At 41.2% G+C, this 21,119-nt stretch overlaps 1 protein-coding gene across 1 annotated transcript; it reads right to left on the bottom strand.

Annotated features, from left to right (window-relative positions):
- Positions 1-5,572: 5,572 nt before the first annotated feature.
- On the bottom strand, positions 5,573-17,192 carry LOC115135499 (arrestin-C-like). The gene is made up of 13 exons (XM_065023509.1): positions 17,113-17,192; positions 11,855-11,886; positions 10,858-10,888; positions 10,657-10,717; positions 10,511-10,555; positions 10,143-10,396; positions 9,963-10,036; positions 9,670-9,808; positions 9,465-9,549; positions 9,314-9,386; positions 9,066-9,203; positions 8,892-8,975; positions 5,573-8,662 (listed from the first exon to the last, which is right to left on the bottom strand). The coding sequence occupies exons 2-13, from the start codon at positions 11,860-11,862 to the stop codon at positions 8,572-8,574; spliced, it is 1,083 nt and encodes a 360-aa protein (XP_064879581.1). The 5' UTR covers positions 11,863-11,886; positions 17,113-17,192; the 3' UTR covers positions 5,573-8,571.
- Positions 17,193-21,119: the final 3,927 nt, after the last annotated feature.

Here is a 21,119-nt window from a genome sequence, read left to right as displayed (position 1 = left end):
ATACGATTGAAAAATGTGAGACAGAAATGAGCAGTGGAGTGTTGCAGAGGAGCAGGGAGGCCTTCACGCACAGTGTGTCCCCGAGGATGTAGTGGGTTAGAGGCCAGTACTCCACAGTACCCCACATAGGACAGCAAAACACCTGCCGCACCCGGCTGCATCTCTCCCACTCACTTTCTAAACGACACCTGAAAACAACGAACACACGAATATGTCTGCCCGCCACAACAGTTACGATTTTCCTGTTCTGAACAGGAAGAAGTCTAGTGTCCATGAATGAGTCGGGCGATGACCTGTGGTTGACGCTGAGCCTACTCCCAGAACCACTCCTGTGATTAGTTAGGAGAACTTACGCAGCCGGTTAGGAGATTTAGCGTAGCAGGTTAGAATAATAAGGTTAATGTTAGGAAAAGGGTTAGGGTTAGCAAAAAAAATCTATATCACCAAAGCTGTATCCCGTCGAGATATGACCACACCACTAAGGTGGTGTTCAGAACATAGAGATAGTTAGAGGACCCAAAGTGGCCAAAAACGGAGATGGCCTCAACGGCGTTTCTGCGAGCTCACAGACGCCATAATGGGACAGATACAGTACAAAGAATAGTCCTCTATCATTCTCTATTGTTCAGAACCCTGAAATATTGGCACTTTCATTTTCGGACTGTTTTAACACACTGCAAAGGGGTTTGGCTTGAAGTTACTGTATTTCATTTTACAGTACAACAACTGTAGTCTAAATACAGTATCAAAACAAGTACTGTGTAATGACGCACCTTACAATACCCTTACCCTGTTGTACTGTAAAAAAGCAAATGCTACTGTTATCGTAATAAATTAATGGATTAATTAAATTAATTGAAGGGCTTGAGGTTTTCATAGTATTTGACTGTAATTACACTGAACAAAAATATAAATGCAACATGCAACAATTTCAAACATTTTCCTGAGTTACAGTTCAAATAAGGAAATCAGTCAATTGAAACAAATGATTTAGGCCCTAATCTATGGATTTCACATAACTGTTAATACAGATATGCATCTATTGGTCACCGATACCTTAAAAAAAGGTAGAGGCGTGGATCAGAAAACCAGTCAGTATCTGCTGTGACCACCATTTGCCTCATGCAGGGCGACACATCTCCTTCGCATAGAGTTGATCGGGCTGTTTATTGTGGCCTGTGGGATGTTGTCCCACTCCTCTTCAATGGCTTTGCAAAGTTTCTGTATATTGTCGGGAAATGGAACACGCTGTCGTACGTGTCGATCCAGAGCACCCCAAACATGCTCAATGGCCGGGCCACATGTCAGATGAGTATGGAAGAACTGGGATATTTTCAGCTTCCAGGAATTGTGTACAGATCCTTGCAACATGGGGCTGTGCATTATCCTGCTGAAACATGAGGTGATGGCGAGGGATGAATGGCACAGAAATGGGCCTCGGGATCTCGTCACGATATCTTTGTGTATTCAAATGGCCATCGATAAAATGAAATTGTGTTCATTGTCCGTAGCTTATGCCTGCCTATACCATAACCCCACCATTCTGTTCACAATGTTGACTTGACATCAGCAAACTGCTGGCCAACACGTCTGCCATCTGCCCAGTACAGTTGAAACCGGGCTTCATCCGTGAAGAGCACACTTCTCCAGCGTGCCAGTGGCTACCAAAGGTGAGAATTTTCCCTTTGAAGTTGGTTACAACATCGAATTGTAGTCAGGTCAGGACCCTGGTGAGGACAACGAGCATGCAGATGAGCTTCCTTGAGACTGTTTCTGACAGTTTGTACAGAAATTCTTCGGTTGTGCAAAACCACAGTTTCATTAGCTGTCCGGGTGGCTGGTCTCAGATGATCCCGCAGGTGAAGAAGCTGTATGTGGAGGTCCTGGGCTGGCGTGGTTCCGCGTACTGCCAAATTTTCTAAAACGATGTTGGAGGCGGCTTATGGTAGAGAAATTAACATTAAATGATCTGATAACAGGTCTGGTGGTCATTCCTGCAGTCAGCATGCCAATTGCACACATCTGTGGCATTGTGTTGTGTGACAAAACTGCACATTTTAAAGTGGCCTTTTATTGTCCCAAGCACAAGGTGTACCTGTGTAATGATATGCCACACCTGTCAGATGGATGGATTATCTTGGCAAAGGAGAAATGGTCACTAGGAGGGATGTAAACAAAATTGTGCACAAAATTTGAGAGTAATAAGCTTTTTGTGGGACCAACACTTTACATGTTGCGTTTATATTTTTGTTCAGTATACATGGGTTTTGTGAAAACAGATTGGCTGCCTGGTGATGTGTTTACACATGACAGAATATCAATGAATATTATAATATTATAACAAAGGCTTCTAAACTGGCAGCAACTAAAGGGCAACACAGACCAAAAGAGCTAAATGCTCAACCATTAAAGGCTTAAGACTTGCTGCCACACCAATGTGTTCCTTATACATTTTAAATTAATGGGGCATTACTACGACCACATACCAGTTAAATTGGTACATTTGGAACGATACAAATAAATAATCATAACATTTAAAACTATATAAATATAAAAATATATACAAAAATAAGACTCAGAAATATAAAAAAATAAGTAACAAAGACAAATAGAAACAAATTGTGGTATATAAATACAAATATAAAATAGAATCAAATTATTACACTATTACCCTATTGCTAACAAAATACACACTAAATTGCACAAATCCTATATCACACAAATACACAAATAGAATTACACACTTATAAAGAAGAGAACACAAACTAAATTGTACAACTAATTGCATTAGTACTGTACAAAGTTAGAGGTGCGATTTTACCCCTTTTTCTCCCCAATTTCGTGGTATCCAATTGTTAGTAGCTACTATCTTGTCTCATTGCTACAACTCCCGTACGGGCTCGGGAGAGACGAAGGTTGAAAGTCATGCGTCCTCCGATACACAACCCAACCAAGCCGCACGGAAGCCAGCCGCACCAATGTGTCGGAGGAAACACCGTGCATCTGGCGACCTTGGTTAGCTTGCACTGCGCCTGGCCCGCCACAGGAGTCGCTGGTGCGCGATGAGACAAGGATATCCCTACCGGCCAAGCCCTCCCTAACCCGGACGACGCTAGGCCAATTGTGCGTCGCCCCACGGACCTCCCGGTCGCGGCCGGTTACGACAGAGCCTGGGCGCGAACCCAGAGACTTAACCACTGCGCCCTTAACCTGCGCCCTTAACCACTGCGCCACCCGGGAGGCCCAGAGGTGCGCTTTTTGATAGATTCCCCCGCTCCCCCTACCTCGGGCTTCCAGTGGGGAGACCTGAGGTCAACCTACCCCGCCTCCCTCCCCTTCTCGTACTTCTGAGTGGGAGACCTTCCCAGGCAGTAGCCTGCCTAGCTCACAAACTAGAATCAGGGTGCCCACTCTGTCGAGGTTAATTGACCCACAGTCCCCCACGGTGACATGATATCATTGACATGACGTGCAAATGAACGATAGAAAACCAATTGCTCAAATGTAACCATCCCGAATTGTTTTTTTTTAGTTATATTATTATTATGCGCCTGCCCATGTTGCCTATACCTACATTCGCCACTGCTTACACCCACGAACATTTTTAATAATAATTACAAGCATTTCGTTACACCCGTAATAATATATGCTAAACATGTGTATGTGACCAATAAAATGTGATTTGATTTGATTTTAAGTGGTCGTTGAGACCGATCCAGGAGAGTAGGAAGATGAAGGCCTGGCTACAGCAGAGAATGGTGCTGGCGTCGCCTGCTGAGATGCAGCGGAGGGCCAACAGATACAGATAGCCTGATAAGACTCCACAGCACCGTTTAGGATCACTCTCCAGGAAGCTCCTGCACTGCCTGACACAAGAAGACAGGGAGACACCTGGTGACCTGGTCAGCCCATAGGCCGCGCTTGAGTTTCAAGTTTGGGGAAGCAAATTTTGACAATAAAAATGCACCTTCATAAATAAAGCATTCCATTCATCATCGCTGATAGTGACTAGGGTGGGTCATCTAGGTGAATTGTATTTCTATGGTGGCCTGATATGGTTCCCAATCAGAGGAAGCTGTTTATCATTGTCTCTGATTGGGGATCATATTTAGGTAGCCATTTCCTCATTGTACTTTGTGGGATCTTGTCTACAGATGATAGTTGCCTGTGTGCACACCAGTAGTGTCACGTTTCGTTTGTGCTTGGTGCGTTTCGATTTATTAAAATATGTGGAACTCTATGCACGTTGCGTCTTGGTCCAATCATTTCGACGAGTGTGACAATTGCATTTGCAGACTTATGTAAGAGCCTATATTCATAAGGTGATGAGTAGATTGGATAGTTATAATTTAGGTTAATAATATAACTCAATCGCCGTTCGCAAAAAATTATGTTCAATGCATGTCTGAGCACATATAGCCTAGTCTATAGGCTATAATGTATTACATACATTTCTTCTTTCTTTGCACTGAAAACATTTGGTATTTTATAAACACATTTCATGCAATTCTACTTCATTTTATATGACACAAAAACAATAGCAGCCATTAAACTCTATAACTGTTTTAAAATCACCATTGGCCTCATGGTGAAATCCCAGAGGGGTTTATTTCCTCTCTAGCAACTCAGTTAGGAAGGACTTGGAAGCCTGTATCTTTGCATTGAGTAGAGACTGGATGTATTAATGCACCATCTAAAGCCAGTTAATAACTTTCCCACGCTTAAAGGAATATTCAATGTCTGCTTTTTTATTTATTTTTAACCCATCTACCAATTGGTGCCCTTCTTTGTGAGGCATTGGGAAGGCTCCCTCGTCTTTAGATTGAATCTGTCCTCGAAAGCGTTCCACAGGGATGCTGGTCCATGTCGAGTCCAATGATTCCCACAGTTGTGTCAAGTTGGCTGGATGTCCTTTAGGTGGTGGACCATTCCTGATACACAAGGGAAACTATTGAGAGTGAAAAACACACCTTGCAGTTCTTGACACAAACCGGTGCACCTGGCACCTACTACCTAATAACCCGTTCAAAGGCATTTCAATATTTTGCCTTGCTCACTCACCCTCTGAGTGGCACAAATACACAGTCCATGTCGCAATCGTCTCAATGCTTCAAAATCCTCCTTCATTTACACTGATTTAAGTGGATTTAACAAGTGACATCAATAAGGGATCAAAGCTTTCAGCTGGATTCACCAGGTCAGTCTATGTCATGGAATGGGCAGGTGTTCGTAATGTTTTTTTAGACTCAGTGAAAAATCAAGACATTTCAGTTATTTGTAGACATTTATATAATGTTCTTCTCACTTTGACATTATGGAGATTTTTGTGTAGATCATTGACCAAAAAATCCAAGGGGGGTGAGTACTTATGATAGGCACTACTTAAATGTTTTTTTATTGTAGAAAAGTATTGAAAAATGTACATGGTTTGCTGGACATGTGCCTGGTGTATGTTAGAGAACACTATAAAACGTTTACTGCTATGAAGACCCCTCTACCCGATGCAAGTTCAGCGCCATGGACATCTCACCTAAATGCACTGCAATGAATGGTTGAAAAAGCAATCTTAGATATGTGGTGTTTTTATTTGGTTCAATTACTTATCAGCCAAAAACATACATCTTACAGAAAAACACAATTCTTTGAACATGATAAACTACCGGACACCGTGTCGGTTGGAGTAGTGTATGAGTTGGATTTTATTGACAAACCAATAAACCCCCCTGTATGTTAGATGCAGTGGCAATTTTAGCATGTCAATCTTGTTGGGGCCCAAAAATATATATATCATTATGCATGCAAGCAAAGCCACTACACAACACTGAACAATACATTCATTGCACTATATCGGTGACAAATGGTGCCCACAAACTTTTATGGACTGCATAAAGCAAAGCTTTCTTATCAGCACTATGGAGTGAATCCTTACCACAGTTACACCTGGCTATCAGTGGAGGTTTGTCTGGCAACAAAACAGGTAATTCAGCCTCATTTACTGCCTTTTCAAAAAACAATGTAACTATTTGTTTAGCAAATGTACAGTGACATAATTCTTACAGTATTCTCCCTGTACACCAAGTCAGAACCGTAGGATAAATAAAGGGGGCATATAAAGCAGACAATGAAAGCTCTTACAATATTTGATGATGACATTTCTCTAAAACAGGCTATAGGCTACATGTGCACCATCAAGTCATAACAGTAGACTAAGTTATGAAGGAGGAAAGGGACCACATTTTTAGGGTGAGGCACATGGGAAACTACCAGCTTACTACACAACATACTGTACACTTAATATTACTTTCTTGGCTACAGTATACATATCTCCCTGGCTTATTACATAATTTATGCAGCAGCATAAAATACATTTTTGGACTCACCTTGTTGTGCTGCGCTCACTTGAACAGGAAGGTGGCGCGGCAGTCTTTCTAGTGGGCTCTAGAAAGAGGCCCGAAATTCCGACTTGGAATTCCGAGTTGGATGACCATTCAAACTTATTTTCTGTATTTCCCAGTCAGAGCTGGTTTTATCTGGGTTCCCAGTCGTCTTGAACTCACTGAAGTCTGACATTTCCCCCTTTTTCCATGATATCCAATTGGTAGTTACGATCTTGTCTCATCTCTGTAACTCCCCTATGGACTTGGCGAAGGTTGAGAGCCAAGCCGCAATGCTTCTTGAAACACTGCTCACTTAACTCGGAAGCAAGCCGCACCAATGTGTCGGAGGAAACACTGTCAAACTGATGACCGAAGTCAGCTTGCAGGCACCCGGCCCACCACAAGGAGTTGCTACAGCACGATGAGACAAGGACATTGCTGCCGACCAAACCCTCCCCTAACCCGGATGACGCTGGGCCAATTGTGTGCCGCCTTATGGGTCTCCCGGGCACAGCCGGCTGTGACACAACCTGGGATCGAACCCGGGGCTGCAGTGAGCACTCATTGTTGAATTTGCGATTTCCAACTTGTTGTGTAATGTCCAATAGCCGATGAGCACCGATACGTTTTATCTGTAATTTCTCTTCAATGATTGAAAAGGATTTGGCAGTAGATTACCGACTTGATGCATGATGATGACTGCTTGTCTAGCTTGCTAGCTAAGATTTTGAAAGTATGATGTTCACATGATCAGTCCAATCAAAGCTACGGTAGATATAACGTGATTTAACGTCATTTTATCTGTGGCTAATGACCTTGAGCCTTCTTGGATGGGAACTTCTAATATAAGTCTATGGCAGCACTCAAGGGGATTGAAATTTCAAGCTCCACCCGTAGATTTTTCAGTGACATAGTGTCCCCATGAGTGACAGAACACTGAGGCAATCCCGGCGCAACTAGAGAACAAATCCTACGCTCCATATTTTCCGCTGGCTGCCCCACCACCATAAAAAGTACTGAGCTAGGCTGAAACACCTGCATATTGGAGCTGCCTTGCTCAAGAAAGCAAAAAAAAGACCATGTTTTACATTATTTGCAAACTGATATGTGACACGTATGAATGCCAAAATAACATGCAAAACAGGCTAACAAAAAAAAAACTGGTTCAAAACGGTCTCAGCTGCCCTGAATGACGCGTCGCCACTGGTTGGATGTGATCGTTGACTCCCCCCCCCCCATGGATTTATGTGAAAAGTACTAAGTGAATGGTAAAGCGATATGATTCAGATGCATGGCTGGATATCAACATACAGTACAAGCTCACAAAACCACAACTGAAGACATGTCTGTAATAGTCAAATAAATCAATATCGTGTGTTTTTGATGGATGGTTCTTCTTATGAGGTATTCCTGTTTCTTCTTTGGTTTGTTTGTCAGTCTCAATCTGAGCAGCTGTCAACGGTGTTGCTCCATTCGTCTTTGCAGTCCTTCTTTCTTTTCTCTACTGCTGAGGGAATTTACTCAACCTCAAGGGTAACTTCCTTCTGGGGATTCACAAAACATATACAATCAATATCGCTGTCACAGATGACTACAGTGAATGACATGTGAGCTGAGGCAGTGAACTCTGGTCCTGAAGTAATGCCACGATTACAATGATTTGATTTAGTCACAGGATCACCTGAGTAATCTACAGTTTAAAATTTTTTTTTTTTACTTCATTGAAATACAACCCGCTAATTCTATCCAGGGCAAAGCTTGGCCTCTATAAAGACCAGAGTTCAACAGCTCAACAATGAACAACAGGCACTTCACATCAAAGGTATGTCTACTGTACAGTAGGGTCTATAAGACTGTCAGATAGAAGATCACCTTCACCCTTAGAGGTTTTTACTCTGGGTGGGGGGAAACATGAGAACAACACAAACTCATAAGGCAATTCAAAAAAACAACACTTAAGCTGAATACTGTGGTGTATGCTACTAATACATGCTTGTTCGTTGTATTCTATAATTTTATGCTCACACTTCTGTTCGGGTAATAGGGTTCATTATGGTAGAAGGGAAAAGAGTAGAATGGTTACATTAGCAGCAACTCTGAATGAGTAGAGAGAGAGAGAGACATTGCACCCTCAGCCCATCAGCTCTACTTTGACAGAGTTTATTAGACATGGCAAATCGTATTATTTATTAGGTCATACTATTCGTTTACCTTGGGGTTTGGGATGCATGAGAATCAGCGGGAGCTCCACCTGTATGTCACTAGCTGTGAGACCTCCCAACAAGCTGAATGGGGGTAAAGAACATAGCAGATTAGAATGTGTTCTTTTCCTCCAATTCAATGGAAAGCATGACATTGGCTTACAAACAACAATTAGATGCACTACTGTTCCACTGGATGTCATAAGGTGAATGCACCAATTTGTAAGTTGCTCTGGATAAGAGCGTCTGCTAAATGACTTAAATGTAAAATGTAAATGTAACAACAACAAAAACTTTTAAGCTAAGCCTTTACCCTCCTGAAGACACCATCAAGTTGACCTTGATTTTGTAGGAGACCAAGATTCCCAACACTTCCTTATCCATACCGGCTCTAATACTAATTGGGGGAAAGGAGAAGACGGTGAGAGATGCTCAGGTTGTTCCAGTCTAGATCTGAATGTGATAATATTAACGGACTGCCACTCACATAGTGTTGGAGGCCAGGTTCGTGTCCTCGTCCTTCAGTCTGCCTTCCAGCGCCAGGCCACGCTTCTTCTTGTTTTCGGCCAGTAGGGGGGTGATGGCAAGGGATTTATCGAATGTGCTATTGGCATCTATTGTCTCTCTGTAAGAGAAGGTCGGAGTTGTTAGGACCCAAAGCATCAGGGGAAGAGCACTCCATAGAAGACGAGGTGGAGAGGGACATTGCCTGAGGGTGGGTTTCTGTCCACTCACCCAAAGTCTTGAGAAAGTACGGTTTTGGTGTATTTGTCTGCGGAGTAGAGAACCACGTCTGTAGTCTGCTCAACTGAAGGAAAGAGACCACCGTTACCAAATGAAGTAGACCATTTTAGTTTAGAATCAGAATCAGTGGTGATAGACTTACCTATGATTTTGATTTTTGTCACTGTTCTGGAGGTTTCATTTTTGACTTTGATGTTGACGTCGATCGGATCTCCATGATAGTAGATCTGACATCAATAAGAAGGCAAAATTGTCTAATGTCTGCATTCCCTTTTCATTATGTTTTCCAATAAAGTTGCTACGGTGGATGCGCTGTAGAATCCAGCGAGGCCTTCTGTGTAACTCACCTCCTTTTCCAGCGAGGCCTGTAGGTGGACAGGCTTGTCCGACATCATGAAGCTCTTGCAGATGTCGGCCCTGGGCCCAGGAGCACCAGTCGCGTCTGGGGCAAACTGGATCTTACGGATGGCCATGCGAGCAGTGTCCCTACAAAAGACGGAGTGGGAAATGAGCAAAGTGAAGAAGGGAGGCAGAGAGGAAAAAAGGTCAGAAAGAAACCAATTGGTTTTAACATGCAGAGAATCCCTAATGTAAGTAAAATATTTCAATAAACAACACAAAGATTTGGATAGTCACTCACTTCCTATCAAGTTTCTCTTCGGGGTCTGCCTCAGTTGCAATGTACGTCTTGACTTCAAAGTCCACACCGCAAGCCTAGGTGTACACAAAAGGTCAATGTAAATATAATGAATCGCGGAATTCTATCTATCTGGGGTAAACAACAACAACAACAACAACTATTATCAAGGCAAGGGCCTACCTTTCCAGCATTATCTGGTCCTGGCTGGAGTGTGACAGAGCAGGGAAGGTTTGTGGCAATATCGAAAGTGAAGGCACGGCCTTGCTCTCCTGCCTTCTTGAGCAGGCAAACGTGCATGGGAGTGAGGTTGGGTTTGTGGCCAGCATCAGGGTACAACTGGATGTGCTTGACCCAGATGTCTTTCCTAAAGGACAGTCCAATGACATCCAGGTCCTCACGGCCGTAATGGAAGGCACACGCCAGCTTCACAAACACTGGAGAGAACAGGATAAACATCAACCAGTGTGTTATCATTCCACAGAATTGCTAACACAAGCAACGTCTCTGTAAAAAAAAAAAAAAAAGGTATTTTGTGAAAGAAAGTGTACCTTTCCTGCCTGCAAGGCCTGCAGGATCAAGTTTCACCACTCCCTCTGTAACACCGATGGGTAGAGATTTGAGAGATTTGCCCCTCAACACAAATATTGAAACTGGATACGATACATAAGTGCGAAGTCTAATAAGTAAGACTTACCGATAGGGTCCACATTCTGAACATGGTCGACATAGTCTCTCTTTCCCAGGTAAAGGGTGAGCTGAAGAAAGGAAGACAACAACAAAAACATGTCAACGCAGAATGTAACTGGAGCTCTTTCACGTTCATCACAACTAGGTGATGGTCTCTATTTCCGTGGGGCAAGTATTATTAGGGAGACGGAAAAAGGTTTTCACTTACTGTGCCATTCCCAGAGGTTTTCTTGTATAACCTTAGCAAAGATCAAAGAGAAAGGAAACAGTCAAACTCAGCAGCATTCAAACCGTTTCACTGTATAATTGGCACATTCGGAAAGGATTAAAAAAAACACACAAAGTTCCTTCCAAGTAGTGAAAAAGACAAATGGTCAAATCAACAGCTCATCAAATGTGTGCAGGTGTGCAACTGATGACGACACAACCTGATATAAACATATCATTTATTCTAAATGATGATAACTGACATGTTTTGTCCAAAATGTTTCCCAATCCTGAGTTTGTAAAATGTGTTTTGTCAGGCCAGCCTGATGGCAGGGGGCATAAGTCATGGTCATATGTCGTCTTACAAGAGCAGAGCTGAGGAATTAACCCTTGAGCGTAGTTTTACCTAACCGACTGGATTTGACTTGGGCTGTAAGCCACTCTGCATGAGTGACCATTCATCACATAGTGCTTGGGGTTAATCACAGATGCTCAAGTCAAAGCTGCAGCCTTGTCTGCCTCTCTCTCCAATACTGTTGAACTGAATGGAGCCCTCCTTTCATAATTCATCAGGAAAAAATCTATTCATTGACTTTGATTAGTACCTTCTGGCAAACAATGTCATAAAAACCTTTGGAAGAAACACTGCTCTATGGAGTTTTTCTTATGAGAGATGGAAAAGTCCGAGGTAAGCCTAATGTCTCCGACAAAAACAGACAAACCCTTTGTGAACGGTAAACACTTTGTGTTATTAATATGCATGTGCTCAGCGTTGGATAGGACCCAAGTTATTTCTGGTGTGAGCTTTCTCCGGTTGTAGTCAGCAGTCCTCTGAAGCTCTTAAAAGTATTGCTTGCCATATTTGTTAGAGACCTTTTATTATTCTGCTCCATTTAAAGTATACCAGCAAGTAAGTTTATATCAGCTAGGCCTACATGAAATAGAAAGGTATGTAACATGGAGTGTTGCTACCCTGTAACAGAAAAGGTTTGACTCACTTAGCCATTCTACAGCCACTTCAGGTATATTTCTGTGGAAGACAAAAAAACAAACAAAAAAAACATGTGCAATGTGTGACTTTGTAAAAATGACACAACAAAAAGGTGAATGTAGATCACAATCAGGAATAACCCCTAATCCAGCAATGAGACGGAAGGATGCTCCGTCAGTGTCGAGTGCCAAGGGAAAGGCGGATGGCTAATCTGGTGGAATGAGATTACAGCATCACTGTGAGTTACCTTGAGCCAAATCTTGCCTGGGGATTGTCTTTTCGCACTGCTGCAGTCTATTGGATGACAAATCTCATCCAATAGACTGCACAGAAAACCGGGACAAAACCTCAAAGTACCCGGGCAGGAATTACACGGTAGCGTAATTCTTATGTCACACTATTCTTCTCACTGCTCAAAGTCAATCTAAAAGGAGGGTTTTCATCCTCACGTCCCTGATGGATTCCACACACTGACCAACGTCCCCCCCTCCCTCCCCCCCAAAAGCATTTACAAGGTCACAAGGTGTCTTATTTTCCTGAAAGATTTACAACAGATAGATGAATATAATGACATGAGATCATAACAGTATCAATACACATAAGAAGAGTAAAAAGAAGAATAAGAAGAATCTCATTTTAGTCGAACTGAAGAATAAGTTTTAGTCAGCGGCGGTCGGTGCTGTTTAAGATGAGGGAGGATTAGCATGGCCTTATTGGATGACTGTCATTCATATTCCATTCACCCAGCTCCATGTAACATCGATAGGTTTAGGCTACCACATGATACTCTGATTTCCCCATGAAGGTTTACAACGTAGATCATTTTGAAGAATCAAGGTGACATTCAACACCGCCTTGCACACTCTTGCCTGCATCTAGCTGATCTAGGGAGTAATCATTAGTCCAACAGTTGCAAATGTGAATTTCTATGAGACGAATTTCTGTATTTTTTTATCCCCGTTTCGTTCTGTTTGCTTTCGTTTAAGAAAGGTTTTTCAACAGAACCAGTGGAATAAATGCACCCCTGATCACACGCAAACACAGTTCACTTTCATAGCAGCCACATAAAAACAGCATGATCACTTTGTTCATTGTATATATAATTATTTCTCGCAAACTATCTACGCACCCTCCTCCTCTCAGCTTTTCTTTCACTTGTGTACTTCAGTGCACAACACATCAGCTATCTTTGACCAGGCAAAAAAAACTTTCCAAGCTAAACCTTCATATCATGACCGCTATAACTGCTACACACAGCCTACATCGTTGTCACGTCATAGTCAACATAGCTACTAGAACTAACGCGTTAGCTACAATCATGCAGTACAGTGTACAGTCAGAAAGCAGTTTAGCAGTGACACCGGTGGGTCCCAGTGGCAATACATTAATACAACCAAAAGTTTACCTTCACTTACCTTCACTTGGAAGAGTTCCAGTGTTGGATAGCCATAGCCAGCTAGTTAACATAGCATCCCTCTCTGTTTGCGTTTGAGTAGGCTAAATTAGCTAACTGCATTCTCTAGCTAAGCGAACGTTTAAAAAAAAAAATACAACCAACATTTGTTTTGCTTCTACCTTCATATTGGAAGAATTGAATTTGTTCATAAGTGTTCAACTATAGTCTTTCTCTCTCTTTGAGTCAACTACTCACCACATTTTCTGCACTGCAGTGCTAGCTAGCTGTAGCTTATGCTTTCAGTACTAGATTCATTCTCTGTTATTTTGATTGGGTGGACAACATGTCAGTTCATGCTGCAAGAACTCTGATAGGTTGGGGGACGTCCTCCAAAAGTTTCCATAATTACTGTGTAAGTTAATAGAAGGGGGTGAGAACCATGACCCTCCTAGGTTTTTTATTGAAGTCAATGTACTTAGAGGAGGACAGAAGTGAGAACTATATATGGAAGGGGGTGAGAACCATGAGCCTCCTAGGTTTATATGCCCAATGTACCCAGAGGAGAACAGAAGCGAGAACCATGAGCCTCCTAGGTTTTGTGACATGGTTTAGTGGTGTGAATATATTTACTATAGTTTTATCTATGTTTCTCTTTTTTAATTTAATTCAATTCACTGAGGGGGATGGTCTTCACTTTCCTCCACTGGTTTTAGTCAACTAGTCACTACACACTTAGACAAAAAGGGTTCCAAAAGGGTTCTTTGACTGTCCCCATAGGAGAACCCTTTTTGGATCCAGGTAGAACCCTCTGTAGAAAGGGTTCTACATGGAACCCTAAAGGGTTCTATCTGCAAACAAAAGGGTTCTACCTGCAAACAAAAAGAGACCTTCAAAAGGTTCTCCTATGGGGAACACCGAAGAACCCTTTAAGGTTCTATTTCGCACCTTTTTGTTCTAATAGTGTACAAACTGGGCCACAGACATCAATTCAATGTTGGTTCAACATAATTTCGTTAAAATGACGTGGGAACAACGTTGATTCAACCATTGTGTGCCCAGTGGGCATTATCATTTCTCGTGTTTGTAATTTGGTACTGCATCACTTTCTATACTCAAGAATGGTGCTGTCCATGGTCCGGATCTCAATACCATGCCGGTATTCAATCAATTGATGAGATCAGGACCATGGAGAGTGCCCTTCTCAAGTTGCATTTGGAGAGTGATACAGAGACAGTGCACCATTTACAGGTAGTAGTTGACTATATTTCAGTCATCTACATGAGGTTAAGACTGGACTGGATTGTCAGCAGTCAGCTGTCTTCATAAGAGAGATATGTCCCGCAATGGAATAGTAGTACATTTCTCCTACAAATGGCGGACAATACCAGAAGGCTGACAGAGATTGAACACACCTACATTTCCAGTGTCAGATATCAATCAATGAGACCGAGTAGTTATAAACCTGAGTGTTGCAAACGTTATGCAACTACAGGAAGGATGAAACGCTGCTTTTCCATCGTTGACCTGAATGACCAAAATAATCCTTACCAAGTAATTCACTAATACCTTTTACTATCCCCTACTAAATCAGACTGACATGTATTAACAGGCTAGACACGAGTGTTTTCGAACATAACATTTGAGGCTCATGGTTGTGGAGCGTGTAATATTCCATTAAAGGCAACAGTTCACTTTCAGCTCTGCAGATTTTGCTGCCTGGAGCTAACTATGCAGATAACACTACTGGGTAATCTGAAAAGTCATAGTCAATCGATCAATAATATAATAATACTTTTAGCAAAAAATTGTATTTTCAATTTGCAATATGTAGAAACAACTTTTGTGAAACATCACAGCACAGTTGAATATGGATGGTGTTAGCCTCTTAGGGAAGTTGCGAATTTTCGCAGCTTTTTGTTAAAAATCGCGCAACATTTCAGTGCCCTGCTATTCATGCCAGGAATATAGTATATGCATATGATTAGTATGTGTGGATAGGAAACACTCAGACGATTCTAAAACTGGTTAAATCACGGCTGTGACTATAACAGAACGTGCCGTTTCATCGAAAAGTGCAGGAAAATCTGATCACTGAAAATGGAAATAAATATCCATGCGCTAATTCCAGGAATTGTTAAAGGTGAACGGGATTAAATGAGGCCGAGGTTGCAGTACCTACAGCTTCCACACGATGTCTAGAATCTTGTCATTTGCTTCGGCTTTGATTCTTGGTCAAACCACACAAGGGAACCGATTCCCTCCGGTCTCCGACCGGATGTTTTGGTTGAGATTTCTCCGGACATTATTTTCAGACGGACACCTATAGAATTTACATCGCCTCCTGATGAATTTTATCGCTTATTAACGTGTACTACTACCTAAAGTTGCATTACAAAAGTATTTCGAAGTGTTTTGTGAAAGTTTATCGTCAACTTTTTTAATTTAAAAAAATTACGTTACGTTAGAAAACGCTATTTTTTTCCGTTGTTCACACAGTATTCATAGATCGATATCTAGGCTATATATGGACCGATTTAATCGAAAAAAGACCCAAAATGATGTTTATGGGACATCTAGGAGTGCCAAGAAAGAAGCTCGTCAAAGGTAATGAATGTTTTATATTTTATTTCTGCGTTTTGAGTAGCCCCCGGCTATCGCAAAATCTGTCGTTAGGTGACGTTGCTGTATTCTGGGGGATACATGCTATCAGATAATAGCTTCTCATGCTTTTGCCGAAAAGCATTTTACAAATCTGACTTGGTGGATAGATTCACAACGAGTGTAGCTTTAATTCAGTACATTGTATGTCCATTTTAATGAAAGTTTGAGTTTTATCAACCACTATAGGTGGCACTCTTGAACATTTCCGCTGATTGATGTTCCTACCACGGGACCATGGCCCTAACAAGTTTTAAGAGATAGATGGGAGGGGTTGAATGGAGCTGAAGGTTGGGACTAATAACAACAAATAATAATAAGATAATTCATGTAAAATATACGGTGTCCGTAAAATGTAAATGGGTTAGGAACTTTTGTGAAAGAGCACAGTTTGAAAGAAATGGCAAATGGAAATCAAACCAGATGGACACCAGAAATAGATGGGAGAGGTTGAGGGTCGAGGAAGGACATCAGAAATAGATGGGAGAGGTTGAGGATCGAGGAAGGACATCAGAAATAGATGGGAGAGGTTGAGGGTTGAGGAAGGACATCAGAAATAGATGGGAGAGGTTGAGGGTCGAGGAATGACATCAGGAATAGATGGGAGAGGTTGAGAGTTGAGGAAGGACAGGAGTAAAAACAAACAAAATAAAACTATTGTCAAATAAACTGTGTCCATCAAATATATATAGTATGTATAATCTGAAAGTAGAAGCCTAAGCGTTGTTGTTCACTATTTTACTCCAATTAGGGGATGGGTGGTAGGGTTAGAAAGTAATAAAGGAAAATATATTTTAAAAAGGTACGTATATATGTATGTATATGTATGCATGTATGTGTATATGTATGTTTTTATATGTGTATGTATATGTGTGTATGTATAAGTATCTATGTATATATATATATATATATATATCAAAAATATATATGGGGGATTGGAAGTGATGCAGACAATTACATTGATGGAAGCTACAATCTATCTGCAATATGAAAGCTGATATATATATATTTTTAAATCAAATAAATAAATAAATCAAAATAACAGTTCACTTTACCCATGAACACAGATGTCCCAATTTCAAAATGTAACTGGAGGGCTACATTTATAAATGAAAGCATTTACCAACTTCTTTCAGCTACATTACAGAGGTTTTGTCAGCATGAATTTGAGACTCAAACCAGAAGAAGCAAAAAGGATGGCGATGTCTTACCTTTTCCTAAAGGTATCAGCGCACCTCTGATGCTCAAACTCCTTGTATGTGTCCGGTGGTCAGAGAGTGTAGTCTCTGACTGCTGACATCACTCTTTATACCCGGACCTCATCCTCCTTCCCCGGCCTAACTCTAACTCTCTTGTTTTAGACGCTGTTGTCCGTCTCTCAATCCAATTATTCAATCAGCAAACATCTTTCTTTCTTTCTTTTTTCTTCTTTTTTTTCTTTCTTACCAGAAATGGTTTAAAAATACCAACAGCCAACTGAAGTAAAATGCTCCATAAATGTTAAAAAAACGTTTACTAGGCAAGTCAGTTAAGAACAAATTATTATTTACAATGACAGCCTAGGAACAGTGGGTTAACTACCTTGTTCAGGAGCAGAACAACAAACTTATAACCTTGTCGGCTCCGGGATTTGATCGGGCAACCTTCCCGTTACTGGCCCAAGAGTCTAACCATTAGGCTACCTGCCGCCCCAGTACCCCCAGTGACAGAGTCAGGACCCTGATCTAATGTAAATATGAACAACAGTGATGTTCCACAGCCTGTTGTTGGTGCTGTGGCTGATCTTGAAGGTCTAATCCTCACAGGGTATTGCAATGAATAGGAAAGAGGTCCCCCCCCCCCTTTTGTAATCGACAACAAAACGTTGTAAATTAACTCAGCTTTTGGCCTTTGAGTTTGCTTAACATGTATGATATTATTTTGGGATTTTGGCGATGGCAATTATCTACAACCCCGAGTCAGATGAACTTGTGGATACCATTTGTACGTCTCTGCGTCTAGTATACAGTAAGTTGTTAACTAAAGTAGGTACAATTGCTAACTAGCGTTAGCTCAATGACTGGAAGTCTGTGGGACAAAAATAGCATGCTAGCTGTTCCTGTATTCTTCCAGTCATTCTGCTAATGCTAGTTAACATTGGCTTGCCAAACTACCTCTAACGTCCTCGATACTGGACGAAGATATATATCTGAAAAATATCCACAAGTTCATCTGACTCTGGGGAAGTAGATAAAAGGCTTCATTGAACTATCCCTTTAATCCCATTTGGTCTCACATGCCAAGTATCGGGCTTTGCTTACTGATGATATAGCTATACCATTACTAAACCAAGAGATCATCGGCCACAGCTGATAGTGTTGTTTATTTGTCTGGGTGGCTAGATGTCCTAAGGTTTGAGACACAGGAAATGACCCATTTGAACATCAGTTAGGAAGGTGTTTGTGTCTTTGAGTATGTCCAGGTATTTCTGGTAGAGGAACCTGGTGACATCACTAGTTCCCTCAGTGCAGTGAGGGCATGACAGGAGAGCTGTTGGACCTACTGTTATTCAAGAATGGGCCTCACTATGTCTGTTCAGAGAGTATGTTCAAACAATAAGAATAAAAAGGCAGACATTATGTATGTTTACATTGGTATGAATAAACTATGTGAGGAATCTCAGAAGGTCCAGCGTGCAGGAACATGTTTATACAACAGCGTGGGGTCATCAATCAGGTACACCGTAAAATCAAGGGAGATTACTTAAATTGGCTCCTATTTCCTTCCAACTACACTTGACTGAAAGTAATTGGATTTGGAAAACTAATTTTATAGTGTTCTCAGGTAATAACCAACTATTAAAATAATTGTATCTACAGTACCAATCAAAAGTTTGGACACACCTACTCATTCCAGTGTTTTTCTTTATTTGTACTATTTTATACATTATAGAATAATAGTGAAGACATCAACACTATGAAATAACACATATGGAATCATGTAGTAACCAAAACAGTGTTAAAACAAATCATAAGACATTTGAGATTCTTCAAAGTAGCTACCCTTTGCCTTGATGACAGCCTTGCACATTCTCGGCATTCTCTCAACCAGCTTCATGAGGTAGTCACCTGGAATGCATTGCAATTCGCACAGGTGTGCTTTGTTAAAAGTTCATTTGTGGAATTTCTTTCCTTCTTAATGCGTTTGAGACAATCAGTTGTGTTGTGACAAGGTAGGGATGGTATACAGAAGATAGCCCTATTTGGTAAAAGACCAAGTCCATATTATGGCAAGAACAGCTCAAATAAGCAAAGAGAAATTATAGTCCATCATTACTTTAAGACATGAATGTCAGTCAATGCGGAAAACTTCAAGAACTTTCAAGATTTCTTCAAGTGCACTCGCAAAAACCATCAAGTGCTATGATGAAACTATCTCTCATGAGGACCGCCACAGGAAAGGAAGACCCAGAATTACCTTGGCTGCAGAGGATAAGTTCATTAGAGTTACCAACCTCAGAAATTGCAGCCCAAATAAATGCTTCACAGAGTTCAAGTAACAGACACATCTCAATATCAACTGTTCAGAGGAGACTGCGTGAATCAGGCCTTCATGGTTGAATTGCTGCAAAGAAACCACTACTAAAGGACACCAATAAGAAGAAGGGACCTACTTGGGCCAATAAACATGAGCAATGGACATTAGACGTTTGACGTTTGACCTCTGTCATTGCCAACAAAGGGTATATAACAAAGTATTGAGAAACTTTTCTTATTGACCAAATACTTATTTTCCACCATAATTTGCAAATAAATTCATAGAAAATCCTACAATGTGATTTTATGGATTTTTTTTCTCATTTTGTCTGTCATAGTTGAAGTGTACCTATGCTGAAAATTACAGGCCTCTCTCATCTTTTTAAGTGGGAGAACTTGCACAATTGGTGGCTGACTAAATACTTTTTTGCCCCACTGTACATGATTCCATAGGTGTTATTTCATCGTTTTGATGTCTTCACTATTATTCTACAATGCAGAAAATAGTAAAAAATTAAGAAAAACTCTTGAATGTGTGTCCAAACTTTTGACTGGTACTGTCTATTTGTTGAATGGCTATGACTTCTTCCCTAAACCCGTGTCACTTTGGATCAACTAAAGTGAGATAACTAACATTTTTTCATTGTGGTGTTCTTTTGAACTAATAAACTATTGCAATTATTGCAGCCATTCCTACATTCGTGGACTTCCACTTATAAGACTTTGGAGCAAAGAGACGGCGTTTGACTGGTATCTTGCCTAAATGTTGGTTCTATAGAGCATATCAGAACACTCATGCAGGTCTACATGTTCTATGTGAAATAGTCTCCCTAAAACCATCCTAAATCTAACCAATATAATCTTATTCTGCTCCCTTCTGGCCTCTCACTCAGATTAGCTCGCCAAATCCCAAACAGGAACACTAACCACGTTTCAATCCCACCATTTAAAGTCGATGAATTACCTGACACATGAAAAAAGTCACGACCGAGCTGATGGAAAGATTCAATTCCAGTACAATTTTATAAATGCCGACTGAGAATGCAAATTGGATGTAAAACCTTGCTCCTGGCATTAAATAACTCCACTCAGACAGATGCAAACCTAATGGTAACGCTAACCCTAACACATAATGTACCAAGTCTCCAATACATCTCATAGTGACATTATTCCTGATTATTTCGGGAACTTCGAAGAAACAATTATCAGAGCTGCCTTCCTTGATTAGTGTTACTATTCTTAATGGTGGATCTACTTCTACATTATCTGATTATCCTGTTTACTTCCCTCATGGCCTCACCTCTACTGTTTTCTGATTTCATGTGATGCTACACGCACACACGCACGCACACACACACACACACACACACACACACACACACACACACACACACACACACACACACACACACACACACACACACACACACACACACACACACACACACACACACACACACACACACACACACACACACACACACACAAGGATTGGTTCATCGTTAATGATCTATGACAACTTCACTGGGCCACCATTTGACTTCTAGAATTTTGGGATTTCCTTCTCATCTAACTTGGATTAGGGATCCAATCACGTTCCCTAACCATCAGAACAACCATAAATATGATTACAGGAGTTCCTCTGCATCAGCTTGACAACCTCTGTGACAGGCCTCCAACACACTCAGCTCTATGTACTCATA

This window comes from Oncorhynchus nerka, linkage group LG10 (assembly GCF_034236695.1).
Source record: "Oncorhynchus nerka isolate Pitt River linkage group LG10, Oner_Uvic_2.0, whole genome shotgun sequence".
NCBI classification, from domain to species: Eukaryota; Metazoa; Chordata; class Actinopteri; order Salmoniformes; family Salmonidae; genus Oncorhynchus; species Oncorhynchus nerka.
Note: the sequence above shows the minus strand (reverse complement) of the source record. Positions and strands in the feature narration are given on the sequence as shown.

What these genes read in the sequence shown, in the direction of transcription:
- LOC115135499 (XM_065023509.1), bottom strand. An exon ending in AGGCCTTGCAGGCAGGAAAG is followed by an intron (nt 10,397 to 10,510) that starts GTACACTTTCTT and finishes TGTTCTCTCCAG; the next exon opens with TGTTTGTGAAGCTGGCGTGT. An exon ending in GACCAGATAATGCTGGAAAG is followed by an intron (nt 10,037 to 10,142) that starts GTAGGCCCTTGC and finishes GTGTACACCTAG; the next exon opens with GCTTGCGGTGTGGACTTTGA.